General features: G+C 41.0%; 1 protein-coding gene across 2 annotated transcripts in view; it reads right to left on the reverse strand.

The window, feature by feature from the left end:
* Positions 1-12,597, reverse strand: part of LOC125451721 (protein disulfide-isomerase TMX3-like) — a 133,572-nt gene extending 120,975 nt beyond the window's left edge. The window contains exons 1-2 of one of the 2 annotated variants that reach the window (XM_059646002.1): positions 12,480-12,597; positions 11,989-12,043 (exon numbers count right to left, since the gene is read on the reverse strand). In XM_059646002.1, the coding sequence (XP_059501985.1) occupies positions 11,989-12,043; positions 12,480-12,504 (80 nt within the window). In that variant the 5' untranslated portion in view covers positions 12,505-12,597. Of the gene's footprint in view, positions 1-11,988; positions 12,044-12,192; positions 12,298-12,479 lie in introns of those variants that run through there. The other variant, XM_048529257.2, reaches the window with a different exon arrangement.
* Between the last annotated feature and the right edge of the window lie 5,066 nt (positions 12,598-17,663).

A 17,663-nucleotide genomic window follows, 5' to 3' on the forward strand; every position in this document is an offset into this window, starting at 1 on the left:
TATTTCAATTTTCTCCATGTGCTTGCAAATCTACAAGGGATGATTATACTTTGATTTTAAATTTCTCATCCTTGATTTCAAATCATTCAATGTCTGGTCCTTCTCATTCCCATAATCTACTTCAGCCCTGGAACCCTCAAATCTTTGCAATTCCCAATTCCTCGCTCATCAATGATTTTAAATCATTCCACCACTGATACACATGTTTTCAGCTGCCTAGGCCCCAAGCACTGGAATTCTCTCAAAACTTCCTTTTATAAGTTTGGGGGGGTTATAACTTATACCGTTACACAGCAACTCTAACCTCAGGAACTGTCCTTGCTCTGTAACTTACAGGTAAGCAGATATATTTTTATTTATAAGTCATGCACTAACGTAGATCACCTGCACATTCCGAAAACACTGGGAGGAAAACTGTCTCAATGGACAGAAACTTCCAGGCCATGAATGATGTTGCTATGCTGAGAAATTTGGGAAAAATTGCGTGAGACTTATGCCCTTCTTAACGTCAAGATCAAAAGGTGTATTTACCAACCAATACTGCATTTTGGAATGGCAACTATATTGGAAATGCTACAGCAAGGACACAGTGCACCCCTGGATAGGCACCTAACTCACAGATTGGGCCAGGGCTATATCTTAAGGTTACACACCTTCTCCCTTCACCTTATTCACGTGGAGTCTTCCTGGCATTTACACCATTCCTGTTTGTTGCTTTTGTGCTTTGCTCCCTCAGCTACAGCCGACAGGCTCAGCTTCCTTGCATCTTGTCATGCCTTTTAGCACATGTAAATCTAAGAAACTGTCATGTTGTCAGCAGTTCACAGTCAACAGCGTGGACACACTCCATATGCCAACATCTTACAAGTGAAATACAATCTAATTCAACCAAATAACCATGACTCAAAGTCTAAGGGGAGTGGTCTATAGGCAAGTCCTGAACAGTCTCGAATGGCAGTCCAAGGGCCTCTGCACAGTCAGGCAGGGTCATGATCCTCTCCTCGTGGGGGTCTGAAATTGAAAGAGGAGTTGAATGTCAGGAACTCTACCACCCTTCTTGGCTGACTGTGGTGTTCTGTACGCTGCTTCCTGCTGGAATGACAGAAAGGGAGGGAATATATAACATGAAAGTGGATGGCATAGCTATTAATGCTATTGCATGTCGGGTCTGTCTGATGGGGGTACTGAGGTCTCCTGAATGAGAGTAGGCAGTGCAGAGGCTAAAGGAGGTGAGTGTTTTGGGAGATTAGAATGGGTTGGAGCAAATGAACAAGGCAAGATGCTACATACACAGTGAAAGAGGTAGAACCTGAGCCTTGGTGTGAGATGGCACTTACACTGGCAGAGTAGAAGTGGCTTACGATCTTATTTCTACAATGTGGGCGTTCCTGTAGATGGTTGAGACTGTGCTGACTCCAGTAACAACCCTGGGCTAGCCTAGAAAGGTCTGTTGTTATGCTGGTCTTGGATGAAATGGATTCCCTCCTTTGCACCACACCATCCACGCAGGATTCTAGGTTCCTGCCTGCAAAGCAGGGGGCAATTTCCGCAAATCTGCTATTTCCAGGACAACATGTTATAAATGGTGCAGAGCTGATCTGGGCAACTGCGCTTGACCCTATGCAAGACAGCCATTTAAATATGTGTTGGCATCAGGGATTTCTAGACATCCCAGAAGTGGGATGTGGAGAATCAGGCTAGTATTGGACGAGAGGAGTACCACAGCAGCATTGTACACAGTTAATAATGCAAATCCGGGGCAACTGCACAAGAAAACTCACAAAGCCTTGCAGAAAAATATCCACCATGAAACTGTATGAAATTGAAACTTGGCCGACTGCTGGTAGAATACAGCCCTGTAAACTCTCACCTCTTCTAAAGTGTATCTTTAAATTTTTCTTTTTGGTCAAGCCCTAACATCTGATGTGGTATGCTGTTAAATTGTTTGTAATTAATCCTATGCTACCTATTCGGGGTGCTGATTTTGTTAATAGATTTTACATAAATTTAAGCTATTGTTCTTGGCTGCCAATCTGCCTCAGTTAGCCATAATGTGATTAATAAAACTGGATAATCAGCCCTTGCAGGTTGGTGAAATACTACAATTTCTTTTGCTTTTTACTCAATGTTTTTCTCCTCCCTTAACTCAATGTGTTTTTCTTTCACTATTTCTCTTCCTGCGTCTAACTGGCTCTCAAATTTACCTACATTAATTTAAATTGCTCAGTCATTTACCTGTTTATTTCTCAATCCTTCAAAGTCTTTAGTTACAGCTGGATGTCCTCAAACATTTTTGGGCAAGGCCATTTGTAGTTCCCTACCTAGTGTTTGTAGAAAACTTTTACTTTATGACGTTGGAGTCAAACCATATAGTTGACCAGTTTCATATGGCTCTTGGTGTCAAATATTTCACAATTCATTTCTGATGCATCAAAAATCGATGGACAGAAGACAAAATTTTGAAGAATTCATTTTCTGCTATGGTCCATGACAACCAGAAGGAAGCAAGAAAACTAAAACTTATGTCTAAGCTAAAAGCTTGTATTCTGCTAGTAATTTTTTTCCATCTACATCTTTTCTGAGAAGTGATCAAATGTAATGTTTTAAGATCAGTTATCTTAAAAATGAACCAATAATGATTCTATTATGCTGCGGGTACCACTCAGCTGCATATTGTTTGGTGCATTTATTGAGTGAGTCACTTGGAGACTTCACACTTCAATATCTGTAAGTGATATCTTTTTAAAAACAAAGTTTGAACTGCTTCCTTTGATGGAACTTTCAGTGTTTATACATAACCAAACCAAGTGATTAAAAATATTTATACTGTGAACACATTAAAACATAAAATCCAGATTGGTTATTAAACACACCAATATTAGTTTGCTTCCATTTTCAAATGACAGGAGGCGGCGGTGGCGGCGGGTGGGGGTGACCATTCAAAATCAGATCACACCCATTCCCACACAGGGTGACTACATTCAAACAATGCATTGCCATTTCATTTGAAGAATTATAGTGTTTACCCAACAGCTGCCAGTGCTTTCAGTTTAATGCACAGCAGTCAGACACAAAAGTGCAAGCTGAAGACCAAGTCATTCTGAACTACTTATTTCCCTTCTTACATCAAATCCTTCCTTTCTGGTTTTCTATTTCAGATACCCAAGAACTGCTAATCTCTAAAGAAGCTATGCCACTTAATTTGATTCTCAGCCACTAGTTCAGACTTGAAATAGATCTCACAAGCTTGGTACCATCCATAAGCACTTCACAATGAGCTCATCTTCCAACCCGACCTCCACCAAATTCTAACCAATGCAAGTCTCCTCCTACACAGTTATAAGCCTCCTCCCCCCACCTATATCATGAACTGCTGTCTTCAACTCCAGACACAGTACATTGAGACCCTTTCTTAATTTTTCATCAAATTTGCCAGTGTCTATGAAGCAGTATTACTAGCCTATGGTAGGGTGCCTGTACAACAGTCACACAAGAACATAAACACAAATTTTGAAGCTGTTACTCAACTTCCTGGATCAGCTGCATGACCTGCCAGCTTTTACCCAGAGTCAGCCAGTGCTGAGTTATACTTGCCAGGCTGTGTCAATACCAAAATGATCCTAATTCACTCAATACCACTGTCAAAAGTGTGTTTTCAGAGTTTAAAGAACACTTTGTGCACACCATCAGCCATGTGCTATTTGATAGCATCAATCCAGTGGGTGTAGGGCTACCCATCAGTGCCTCTGGGCTAAGTAATCTCTGCGCAATCATGGTTCCTGCTCTGAAGGAGTAATCGCTATGATCTACAGTGCATGGCACTACATGGAGTAATGGACCATGCGACTGATTATTGGGTGAGACAAATTGAGTCCGTTGCGTTGAGCATTGCTACCAATTATCTCCATACTAAGCTACTCAGACACTGTATCTGGGCCAGAACGCCTGGTTTCAAGCCCCACCTGACCCAGGTATGTTTCTAAACAGGTTGATTAAAAGTATCTAGAAAATCTGAAGTCAACACCGTAACTGTTCAGGTGATTTATACATCATATGTCACTTTTGTATTATTTGTTATTTAGAATGGATTCTGGGTATCTTGGAATTCGGAAACAGAAACAGGATTTACACGACTATAATAAAAATGTAAGGCTAGATGAACACAGCAGGCCAAGCAGCATCTCAGGAGCACAAAAGCTGATGTTTCGGGCCTAGACCCTTCATCAGAGAGGGGGATGGGGTGAGGGTTCTGGAATAGAGAGGGAGAGAAGGGGAGGCGGACCAAAGATGGAGAGAAGATAGGTGGAGAGGAGAGTATAGGTGGGGAGGTAGGGAGGGGATAGGTCAGTCCAGGAAAGACGGACAGGTCAAGGAGGTGGGATGAGGTTAGTAGGTAGCTGGGGGTGCGGCTTGGGGTGGGAGGAAGGGATGGGTGAGAGGAAGAACCGGTTAGGGAGGCAGAGACAGGTTGGACTGGTTTTGGGATGCAGTGGGTGGAGGGGAAGAGCTGGGCTGGTTGTGTGGTGCAGTGGGGGGAGGGGGCGAACTGGGCTGGTTTAGGAATGCAGTTGGGGAAGGGGAGATTTTGAAGCAGGTGAAGTCCACATTGATACCATTGGGCTGCAGGGTTCCCAAGCAGAATATGAGTTGTTGTTCCTGCAACCTTCGGGTGGCATCATTGTAGCACTGCAGGAGGCCCATGATGGACATGTCATCAAAAGAATGGGAGGGGGAGTAGAAATGGTTTGTGACTGGGAGGTGCAGTTGTTTATTGCGAACTGAGCGGAGGTGTTCTGCAAAGCGGTCCCCAAGCCTCCGCTTGGTTTCCCCAATTTAGAGGTAGCCACACCGGGTACAGTAGATGCAGTATACCACATTAAGCAGAGGTTCACCTGCACATCTGCCAATGTGGAAAGTCATCTTGGGGGCCTGGGATAGGGGTGAGGGAGGAGGTGTGTGGACAAGTGTAGCATTTCCTGCGGTTGCAGGTGAAGGTGCCGGGCGTGGTGGGGTTGGAGGGCAGTGTGGAGCGAACAAGGGAGTCACGGAGAGAGTGGTCTCTCCAGAAGTGTCGGACTTCCGCCATCTACAATCCGATCCCACCACCCAAGACATTTTTCCATCCCCACCCCTGTCTGCTTTCCGGAGAGTCCACTCTCTCCGTGACTCCCTTGTTCGCTCCATACTCCCCTCCAACCCCACCACCTTCACCAGCAACCGCAGGAAATGCTACACTTGCCCCCACACCTCCTCCCTCACCCCTATCCCAGGCCCCAAGATGACTTTCCATATTAAGCAGAGGTTCACCTGCACATCTGCCAATGTGGTATACTGCATCCACTGTACCCGGTGTGGCTTCCTCTACATTGGGGAAACCAAGCGGAGGCTTGGGGACCGCTTTGCAGAACACCTCTGCTCGATTCGCAATAAACAACTGCACCTCCCAGTCGCAAGCCATTTCCACTCCCACTCCCATTCTTTAGATGACATGTCCATCGTGAGCCTCCTGCAGTGCCACAATGATGCCACCCGAAGGTTGCAGGAACAGCAACTCATATTCCGCTTGGGAACCCTGCAGCCCAATGGTATCAATGTGGACTTCACCAGCTTCAAAATCTCCCCTTCCCCCACCGCATCCCAAAACCAGCCCAGTTTGTCCCCTCCCCCCACTGCACCACACAACCAGCCCAGCTCTTCCCCCCCACCCACTGCATCCCAAAACCAGTCCAACCTGTCTCTGCCTCACTAACCTGTTCTTCCTCTCACCCATCCCTTCCTCCCACCCCAAGCTGCACCTCCATCTCCTACCTACTAACCTCATCCCACCTCCTTGACCTGTCCGTCTTCCCTGGACTGACCTATCCCCTCCCTACCTCCCCACCTATACTCTCCTCTCCACCTATCTTCTTTTCTCTCCATCTTCGGTCCGCCTCCCCCTCTCTATTCCAGAACCCTCACCCCATCCCCCTCTCTGATGAAGGGTCTAGGCCCGAAACGTCAGCTTTTGTGCTCCTGAGATGCTGCTGGGCCTGCTGTGTTCATCCAGCCTCACATTTTATTATCTTGGATTCTCCAGCATCTGCAGTTCCCATTATCTCCGATAGATTTACACGACTGTTCTCTTATCATGCGTTTGAATTATACAGCCAGTCTGGGATTCTGCAGTCAAGAAAGTAAAGAAACACTAGTTTTAGTTTTCAAATGCAAAAATTTAGCTTATCCCAAAGACCATTTGCACATCATGGGACACATAATGGAGACCTTAGCTCTATTAGAGGCAGCCTTGTTTAGAACGGCTTCACAAAACACAGAAATGGTAGAATTCTTGTTCAGTGAATAAGGGTTCTACCTCATGAGCCTATCTGATCAGCACTGCCCATTCTATTTCCATTTATGTTGTCTCCTCGTACCCTTTATCTTCCCCACAAAAACTGACATTTGCTCCCTCTTAAAGGCTGTAATTGATGCTGAGTCAACGGTGACTCATTTTAGTACACAAGGATAAATGGCAACTTTTCTAAGCAAATCCCTTGTAATTATCCTAAATTTATCTTTTGTTACCCATTCACCAGCCAGTTGAGGAAATGTTTTATTTGTACTTTTTAAGCCTTTCAATCACTTCTTTAAGACATTTCCACAAACAATGAAAACAGCCTTTTGTTTACAAACTTATATTCATATCTATATCCTTTCACTTCCATTATTGTTTGTAAATTTCCAATGCACTCCCCCCCCCCACCCCACCCAGTAGCCTCTGACATCAACGTTTCAAGTAAATGATGTCACGCACAACGCTAAGAAGATAGTGGCATAACGTTAATATCAAGGATAAGACTATTACCATGAGGACATGCGTTCAAATCCCACCATACCAGCTGGTGGAATTTAAACTAAACTGCAGTGGGGTAATCAATATTAAACACCCAAATGGTCATGAATGTCCTTTACGGAAGGACATTGTTGCCCACACGTTGCCTGACTCATATTTGACTTGAGATCTACTACAAAGCAACTGATTCTTAACTATCCCTCAGCTTATAAAGACATTCAGTTCAACAATACTGATATTAATTGAGAATTAACAACTATTAGTCTTACTGGCATTGCCCAAATCCCATGAAAGAATAAAATTTAAAAGATACTTGCTGCTTACTTTGCAATTCTTCTCTTTTCAGATACAAGGGAATGCTATTTGCCTTTTCCATAATATTTTCTCGTTAGAATTCTGACTTAAAAGTTTATTTAGGTTTTTTCTATCACTTCTTTAAGACATTTCCACAAACTATGAAAACAGTCTTTTGTTTACAAATTTATATTCATATCTATATCCTTTCATCCCCATTATTGTGTTTGTAAATTTCCAATGCACTTCCCCCCACCAGTACCCTCTGACATCAATGTTTCAACTAAATGATGTCATGCACAATGCTGGGAAGGTAGTGGCATATACTTAGCATCCCTGTCTCGTTTTTAAAAAAATATTTCTACCTGTTGATTATGAGGGAGACTACGTGCAGTAGCAGAGGTTGAATTCCACTACGACTTGAGTCCTAGAGGCTATAAAAATGCTTTGGCAAAAAAATGAGCTGTTCCTCCATAAAACCAAAAGAACTGCGGATGCTGTAAAACACGAACAAAAACAGAAGTTGCTGGAAAAGTGCAGCAGGTCTGGCAGCACCTGTGGAGAAAACACAGATGTTGCCAGACCTCCTGTGCTTTTTCAACAACTTCTGTTTTTGCTCCTGTTCCTCCAGCTTGCTTTGAGCTTGTTGAAGCACCAGAGCAGGCCAACAATGGAAATATTAAGCATGGCAGCAATGTGGTTTATTGATGGCCACCATTACTAAGACTTGAACTTAACTTCCGCCAGCTTCTATAATGGGATATGAACCAAGTCACCAGTGCAGGGCATGGGCTTCTGAATCATGAGGCCAGTAAAGCGCACATACCAAAAAAAAACTCAGCTCTTTGATTTCAATAATTTCAATTTCTAAATCAGCAAATAGTCAAAATTGCCCAACAGAGACTTCATGACAAAACCAAAAATCAAACTAGGATAAATGGAGAGGGGGAGGCATAAAATCAAAATTTCATAATGGGGGATAAAGGGTCAATAATACATCTCAAATCTCCCTGTAGTGGCCACCTATCATGAAAAGCTTCATGTTTCAGTGAGTACTGTGCATTCCGTCTCCAAGCGCATCCAATGAGGATGTAATCACAAAAGAGAGAAAGGCATTAAGAAACAACTTGCTCTTCTTCCTAAACGAATCATATTTAACTGTAATAACCCATTAATTGGACAAAATACTCAATCAATACCAAATATGACGACCAACAAGAAAGTGGGCTAAATTAAAATGGAATTGGTGGGGAAAGTAATGCACCCTACCACCTAGTTATAACAGTTTTTGTTTAAATTTTATAATCCCACCACAATCATAACCACAAACACAGCTTTATTGTTTTAAGTAACAAACATGTTATGACAACTCTGGAGCAGGTGGAACTTGAACAAAGACCGTCTGGCCCAGAGGCAGTGACATTACCACTGTGTTGCAAGGCCTGGAGAATCATTGGTTTGAGAAATTAATGTCTGGATCCCCTGAATGCAAACTTAGTGATTTGGTGAATACAACTGCATCATTCTCCAAGCCCAAATGCATTTTCACCTTTCTCTTTGAAGACTTACTCAGTAATAATGGTACATTATTCTGGATGTCAACAGTTTAGATGAAATGATGTAATTTTACAATTTCACAGGAAATAGTGATTGATACTCTCGAATTGAAAACAATAAGACTTTTCACTTTTGTTTCACCTGATTCGTCTGTTGTGTCCATGAATTCCAAATAACTGTTCAGTCAACTGACACCACAGTCTAGTGAGGTGCATCAACTATTGCAAAAGATGCTCTTGGACTGACTTAAATCTTTGGTTACCAACACAACATTTTCTCATGGTTCATCCTCATCATATTCACACTCAGTACTATCTATTTCACAAGTTCTAAACCTATAGTTTAGCATAACACCAGTGTCAACCTGTTCCTCTGGACTCTTGCCTAATCCAGAAGCCAACTCCCCACTCATTATAAAGTCCAATGAACACTACCTGCTCTCAAATCAACAATGACACAGATCTGGTTGACTTCTACGGACCTGCGTTTCTAACAGCCCTATATCAGTCCTGGCTCATAACAACTTTAGAATGTCTAGACATCCAGGCAAAGTAATGTCATCAAGGATAAGCTGCCAACTGCACTGAAGTATTCTCACTGCCAGCTAACAGGAACCAAGAATGATGGAATCTGTTTCCTTCTCAGGTTTTGCGGACAGCAAACTGAATGATTGGCTAAAAATCTTAAATTTCACACATTAAAGTAAAATGAAACAATGTAATATTCAACAAGTATAAAATTAATTTTTGAGGGTATTTAATCATGGAATTATAGAATCCCTACAGTGTGGAAACATATCCTTCGACCCAACAAGTCCACACTGACCACCAGAGCATCCCACCCAGACCCATCCTGCATAACCCACCTAATCCACACATCCCGGAACACCACAGGCAATTTAGCATGGCCAATCTACCTAGCCTGCTCATCTTTGGACTGTAGGAGGAAACCAGAGGACCTGGAGGAAACCCACTCAGGCTCGGGAAGAATGTGCAAACTCCACAAAGACAGATGCCCCATGGAAAAGGGTGGAACTGAATCCCTGACACAGGCACTGTGAGGCAGCAGTGCTAACCACTGAGCCACCATGCCGCCCAGGAACAAAATATATTTAGTTCATTATGTTAAAAGCACTGTCTCAAGGCACTTCACAGAGCATTACAGAACAAAATAACAACTGTGAACCACCATATTCGGTCACATAAACAAAAGCTTGTTCAATGAGGAAGGCTTCAAAAACTGTCTTAAAGTAAGAAAGGAAGGTAGAGAAGAAACAAGTGCAGGTAGGGTATTCTAAAGCTTCAAACCTACGTAACTTTAACAGCAGATAATGTTGGGGATGCACAAGAGGCTAAATTAGATGAGCAAAGAAAAAAGCTATTAGAGAGAGATAGGCAAGTGAGAGGCTGCGGACAGATTTAACAATTGAGAATTAGCAAAAATGAAACAGGATGTCGATTTTACCAGGGACCTATATAGATCATCTAGCAAAGAGACGATGGTGGGGGAAAAAAATTGCTCCAAGTTATGAATTAAGACAGCAATTTAAATTTAATACATCAATTAAAGCCCAGTTGCACTTCATTCAATTAGACACAAATAGGACAAGTTTTTCCAAGGATTCTTTCAGTGAGAATAAGTGTAAGTTCTACTAGTTCAATGGTGGACACTTAATTGCATTCTAGGGGACCTTATCAGAGCATCCTCTGGAAAAACAAAGTGTATAATCACATAACATCTTCCAAGGTTCTACACTGAACTGTGCCTACTCTACTACTCTTTTAAAATTGACAGGAATATCTAATCATTGAACACTGACAGGTTCACTGATATTACTACCAAAAAGTCCAAATCATGTTTAATCCAGTTTTCATGTTTACAGTGATTTTCCCCAAAAAAATTCAACTGCATTTGTGTAGCATAACATATCTGTGGTGTTCGTTGGTTCTTTCTTATCTACAGCCTTTTTTAGAAAAGTATGACATTTACAACTAAATCGCAGTTCAAAAGAAATGAAGTTTATTTAAAATATGTCTTCTAAAATCCTGAACTAATTTGGTTGTTTGAAGCAGTACACAAAGAAAGCTTTGAAAACGTCATCTTTGTCATCAATACCTAATGATATGGTGCCCAATGTGGTTCAAAATTATTAGGGTAAAAATGAGATAAACTTCAGGGCATCAGCTTGAATATTTCAACTGGCCACAGTAATCTAGCCAACAGAAGGTTAAAGGTGAAACCGCTTCTAATCTTGTCAGCAGAAATATAAGTTTAAGAAATATAAACTGTGCATTAACAACACTTTTATTTTGGTCTTTAGCACAGATGTATTTTCTTTAGCAGCAAAAGTAGCTCAGATTCTTGCCAGTATAAAACAGGGTGGCCATTTCCAACAAAAATACAGGACCAACCAGTACCCCCAGCTTGAATCATTGCAACTTTACACCAACAATCTCACGTAAATCAATTAGTGTTCAGCAAAGGTAGCTTACATTTAAAATGAAAGTCAGCGTAAGTCGTGTGGTACACTTGACTAACACAGCTTCAATGCATTAAAAAAGTACCTGCAGCTATTCCAATTTACTCAAGTTCTAAATTGTAGCTAAACTTTTAAATTACTATGTTCAGTATTCTGTGGAAACTGTACAGCACGTAAGTAGTATATTCATTACAGAAACAATGCATATGCACCGATCAGGCTGAATCTATCAACAATACACAAACTGCAACCTTCAGGGGAAACGAGTTTTAAGGGGAATTTCACACAAATTATGGATAATAGACTTGACTAAAGCAGGTCCACAGATCCAATTCCAATTGTCCCACAAATATAAATGCTAAGACTACGTATAGACTACAAGCATGTCAACAAAATAAAATCAACCATTGAACTCTCGTAACTCTGGGCAGTCTGTCAAACCCAAAGCTGAGTAATCCCTTACAGTTATACAGCTCTAACAATCTGTTCTTTCCAATGGCATCATCACCTATCAGTTTTAAAGGCGTGAGCCTTGCTTACAATTTAAGGGAAACTGAAAATCACCAATCATGTCTTCAAAAGTTTGGCAGCAACATCTCCCTTATACACGGGACTCATTCTTAAGCATTCCCCTCTACCAAGGAACAAAAATGCACTGTGTTAATATCCATATTAATCCATTCCTGACAAGTGCACGTGGGACTCAGTTTACTTAGGACACAATATCTTTTCGGCCTATCGAATGAAAAAGCACCATTTTCCCCAACGCTAGCGCAAAGCGTGAGGAGGCTGAAGGGTCACGTACAGTCATCCGCTCGGTGTTACTTACGTTTCATCGAGATCTATGGCAAAGGAAGAGACCGCAATGCTCCAGAAGGTTGCAACTGCAACAAAAACACATCTCAGTCAAATGATGCGATAACACTCGAAAACTGATATCTTGGACAATCGTCCCACTTCTTATAATCTAAAAAAGCATGCATAATAATACGGTAGAGGTGTGAAGAACAAACCCGCACCCCGCGATACATACTTCCCCACAATAGCAACACGAAATGCACCACAGACACCATTGATACATGCACTGCCATTTTGATTGTGTAAAGAGGCTGAGCCTGGCCGACCTGGCGCATGCGCTCAACAACACGCCCCGCAGCGCCTCCGTCGTTATGGAGACCGGGCCTGTCCACGGTGCGGTTCGCAGAGGCATTCACTTTTGGCATCGTCAGAGTCCCGCAGCTAGTCTTTTGTTTTTCGATCTGAAATGGAGGCACAAGTGAAAGACAGCGACTAGGATGTTGCTTGATTGGAATTACGTACCGTCTACAAGATGCACTGCAGACATTCACCTAAGACAGCATCTTCCAAACCCACAGAGACGGCAAGAGCTGAAGATGCTGGAGTCAGAGACCACACAGTATTGGAGCTGGAAGAACACAGCAGGCCCAGCACCATCAGAGGAGCAGGAAAGCTGACGTTTCGGGTCAGGACCTCTAAAGAAGCAACCCGACCCGAAACGTCAACTTTCCGGCTCCTTTGATGCTGGCTGCTATGTTCATCCAGCTGCATACTGTTTTGTCTCGTTTTCTAAGCCCACCACCACTTTCGTCTAAAAGGACAATGGTCGATACGTTGGAACGCAACCACCTGCAAGTTCCCCTCCAAGTCAATCAGCATCCTGACTTGGAAATATATCACTAAACCTTCAGTGTCGCTGCGTCAAAATCCTGGAATTCCCTCCCTAATGGCATTGAAGATCTATCTATAGCACATGGACTGCAGCAGTTCAAGAAGCTGCTCACCACCAACTCCTCAAGGGCAACTAAGGATGAGTGATAATTGCTGGTCCAACCAGTGATGCACACACCCCACGTGTGAATTATAAAATGTATTATAGTTTAATGTTGGAAGTATTCAGCATTTCTGGCAGTATCTGGAGCGAAGACAACTGAATCAATGTTTCAAGTCTTGTCATCCGAGGTGGGAGAACTCATCCTGTCATATATTTTGTGGACAGGAAAGAGACAACAAGCCACATGAAAAAGTCGTGAGCCCAACTCAACTAGGTGACTCCCATTTGAACTTAACATATGCAGGGTTTCAGCCCAAAATGTTGACTTTTCTGCTCCTCTGATGCTGTCTGACCTGCTGTGCTTTTCCAGCCTCACATCAATAGAATCTGGCTTCCAGCATCTGTCTCCAAAATGTATACATACCCAATCTGAAGAAGGGCCACTGAACCTGAAACGTTAACTCTGATTTCTCTCCACAGATGCTGCCAGACATGCTGATATTTCGCAGCAATTTGTGTTTTTGTTTCTGATTTCCAGCATCCACAGTTCTTTTGGTTTTTTACATACATAGCCAAATGGCCATAACAGAGTGCTTTTATATACCTCTTTCCTGAAGGAAAACCTTACACAATGTTCAAAATTCCACATTGTTATGTACGTTTCTGGTTTCCAATTTACTTGCAAGTCTAACTTGGTTGCCAGTTTCCTATTACAAGAGGGCACTGCCTTTCTTGATTCACACCTTTAGAATTTGTGGAAACACCTTGCTCCAAGTCTGAGGAGAACTTTTATCCAACGAGGACTGAGTTTTGTCATGGGCAGAATTGCTGCATATTTCCAGTACTTTCTATTACTACACAAATATTATTGAATATTTTAATATCTGCAACTCCTCCAACCCACTCCTGGCCAACATCTATTTTGGAGATTTCAATTGGCATAGGAATATGTCCTGTTTTATTATTACCTGCTGATTTTTCTTATTTCCTTTTTCAATTTCACTTCCACATATATCAGTCCACGTGAGTCAACCTCATTCCCTGACACAGTGTAAATCGTACAAAAGGTATATGCTTAAGTTACAATATGGAAACAGATGATTAATCTAAACAATACATGGTGAAGTTTACCCTCCATGTGAGCAAATATTTTAATCACATTTACTCATGTGATCCCGTCCAAATGTTTCCCTTATTCACCAATCTGACCTAATTTTGAACATTGCTGATGTTTCTCCCTTAATCACTTCAAAATAAATTTAACATTCTCCTTGAATGCCTCCTGTTCTCATCTCTCAAAATAACAAACTGAAAAGTTGACAAAACTTGATTAACACATTCAATAAGCTGCTACAACCCCACAAAGCTTAATATTTGAGGAATGAATGGTAGCCAGGTTTGAGAAGAATTGCCTGCTCTTTTAAAAAATATAACACATCACTTTGTCATTAGTGAAGTGAAATTCCAGCCTTGGTTATGTCTTCAAGTTTCTGGTGAGACTTGAATCCACAACCTAACCCAAATGTGGTGTGTTACCAATGGGACTAATCTAAACAGAGTTTGGCCAAGGAATTATACTGAAAATGAAGTGGGACATGGATTTTCATAAATTAATCTGAGTATTCAACGTCATGTATACTTAATACTTTAGTGCATCATTTTTACTCCAGGGAAAAAGCAATTTAATGTTCCGTAGCAGTGAATTCAGAATTTATTGAATAGAAGATGTGAGTGTAAATTGCAAGAAATTTATCTTATTTAGTGATGGAAGGATATCCTCCAAACAAGCTATTGTTTCCTGGAATGTTGCAGTTATCGTAAATGTGCAAACAAAATAATTCTAGAGATTTCTTGAAATTCTAGAAACTTCAATTAAATTTTGCAAAGAAACCTAATCTCAGGTATATCATTCTAATTTGTAAACTGAAACCTTATAATGATCCAAAACTACAATGCATTTTATATTAACAATACAAGGCTGACTTACTGTGGCATCTGACCCACATCAGCCCAGAGGCAGGTGTGGTATTATGTGTAAATGATTCTGTGCTAATATACCTACATTAAACAAGCAACCTTTATTTTGAAGTAGCTTCATGAGGATAAGCGTAACTCAATAACTGAAACAAAACATTATGATTTAGTTCTGATAGTGGGTCACATATGAACGTGTCCTCTTTTTACCCATTTTTAGATGCTACATGACACATTTTAAACAATTTCTGACATCTTAGATTACAAATGACCTTGTTTTCAGGAGATGAATATTTAATACAGATATGTCATTGTGGGAGAGGGATTTTACTTGATTAAAAATAAATTGCTTAATTCCTTCCACTAAAATAGCAGAAAGAAGTGATTTCAACAGAATACGCATTTTGTCTTCTATAATTCGCGAAAGCTGTTTTTGCATTATATTCCTATTTTAACTCAGTGGAAAATAATTATTTTCTTGCAGAACAAATAATTTCAACAATACTTTATAATGCTGCAACTTTTTTGATTACTAAAATGCATTAAAAGTATTGGGCTTTGAGGAGTAAGGCAGGCTGAATGGGCTGAATGGCCTATTCCTGTTCCTGTGTTTCTTTGTTTCTAAGAGTGTCCTCCAATGATTTGCCATTTCTAATCTGGAGTTCTCAATTGATTACTATTTTAATAATTATTAATGACATGCCTTGCAGTTTCTTATGCATGTTGATCACTCTAACATGATTCTTTTTGAGATTTACAGAAGTTATTCAATAATTTTCCACAATTCACACAAGAGACTTAGTTAAAAAAAGGGTTCATGGAATTGGAGGCAACTTATTGAAATGAGGAAGAAAATTGTTATTAGGTGCATGGTGGAGAGTAGAACAATGGATACATATTGATTGGATGCGACTTCTGCTGTTCCCCAGGACCTGGACTGGTGGATTAGCTTTTCACTATATTTAGTGTGCCACCTAATTGTGTACCATTTAGATGAAGGAGAAAAAGATCCTTATGTACAAGTTTGCTGACAATACTAAGTTATTGTAATATAGTTGGGACCTCAAAATTGTAAAGGGTCATTGGTAGAATAAGTGAATTGGCAAAATTAAGGCGGCCGAGGAAGTGTGAGATCATCCATTTTAGAGGCAAGAAAAATGTTTTTTTAAATTGGTGAGAAGCTAAGAACTGTGGAAGAGCAGAATGATTTAGGAGTCTCTGTACAAAAAAAAGATACGCAGGTGCAAGTAATAATCAAAACAGCTAATGGAATCTCGATGGAGTTCAAACATGCATAGTTGACACTTGAACTACAGTTGCGCAGCACTGATTAAACACATATGAAGTATGGCAATCAATTTTTTTTTAATTCACATGTGGGATGTGGGCATTGCTGGCTGGGTCAATATTTATTGTTCATCTCTGATTATCCTTGAGAAAATGGTGGTCAGCTGCCTTTTTGAACCGCTACAGTCAGAAATTATTGCTAAGTTCCACATCTCTTTCAGTATAGGAGTTTCCTCATTGCAGTCTCATATGGCCAATCCTTGATTCTGAAGCTGTGCTGTCTACTTCTAGATTCTCTAGCCAAGGTACATAATCTCACAACGTTTACCTTTCCTGGCCCCTTAGAATTTTTTGTTTCATTTAGATCACTTCCCAATCTTCTAAATTCTATGGAATATAGGCACCGTCTATTCATTCTCTCTGCATAGGTCAATCTCCTTATCTCAAGAATCCTTCAGGCTAACTTCCTGCAATTCATCAACTTGATATATAAGGGCATCCACATCCCCCTGAATATCAGCATTTTTCAATCGCTTGCCTTCAAAACATTCTGCTTTACTGTTTTTCTGTCCAAAGTCAATAAGTTCACATTTACCAACATTGTACTTCCTACTGACCTAATTCCTGCCCCTTGACCAGTCCGTCCTCCCTGAACTGTCCTATCCCCTCCCTACCTCCCCACCTACGCTCACTTCTTCTGGCTCTTTCCCCACCTCTTTAACTAGTCAGCCTCCTCTTCACCTATCTTCCCCTCTATCCATCTTTGATCCGCCTCCCCCCTCTCCCTCTTTACTTCAGAACCCTCTCCCCCTCCCACATTTCTGTTGAAGGGTCTAGGCCCGAAATGTCAGCTTTTGTGCTCCTAAGATGCTGCTTGGCCTGCTGTGTTCATCCAGCTCTACACTTGGTTATCTTGGATTCTCCAGCATCTGCAGTTCCTATTATCTCTCATACTCAATCTGCCATTTTCTCACCTACTCAGCCTGTCTTTATCCTTGTCCTTCTCACAATTTACTTTCCAACTTAATTGTGTGCCATTAGCAAAACTGGATACATTATACTTGGTGTCCTCTTTTAAGTTATTATTATAGGTTGTAAATCACTGAGGCCCAAGTGCTGATCTTTGTTGTATCCTGCTAGCTATAGCCTCCCAACTTTACAAACATCCATTTTATTCCTGCTGTTTTGTTTTCTATCCCTTAGTCGTAACTAAACCCACCCTAAGATATTACTCTTAATTCAATGAATGCTACTTTCGAATGATCATCTTTTTATGTATTACTTTATAATATTAGAACAATAATATGTGCAGTATCCACTGGCTCCTCTGACCTGACTAATTACAATCTCAAAAAAAAATTCTAAATGAATTTTTAAAATATATTTTCCTTTTCATGAATCGGTGTTGGCTTTACTCAATCATATTATGATTGTCCCAGTGTCATTACATC

Source organism: Stegostoma tigrinum, chromosome 5 (genome assembly GCF_030684315.1).
Source record: "Stegostoma tigrinum isolate sSteTig4 chromosome 5, sSteTig4.hap1, whole genome shotgun sequence".
Lineage (NCBI taxonomy): Eukaryota > Metazoa > Chordata > Chondrichthyes > Orectolobiformes > Stegostomatidae > Stegostoma > Stegostoma tigrinum.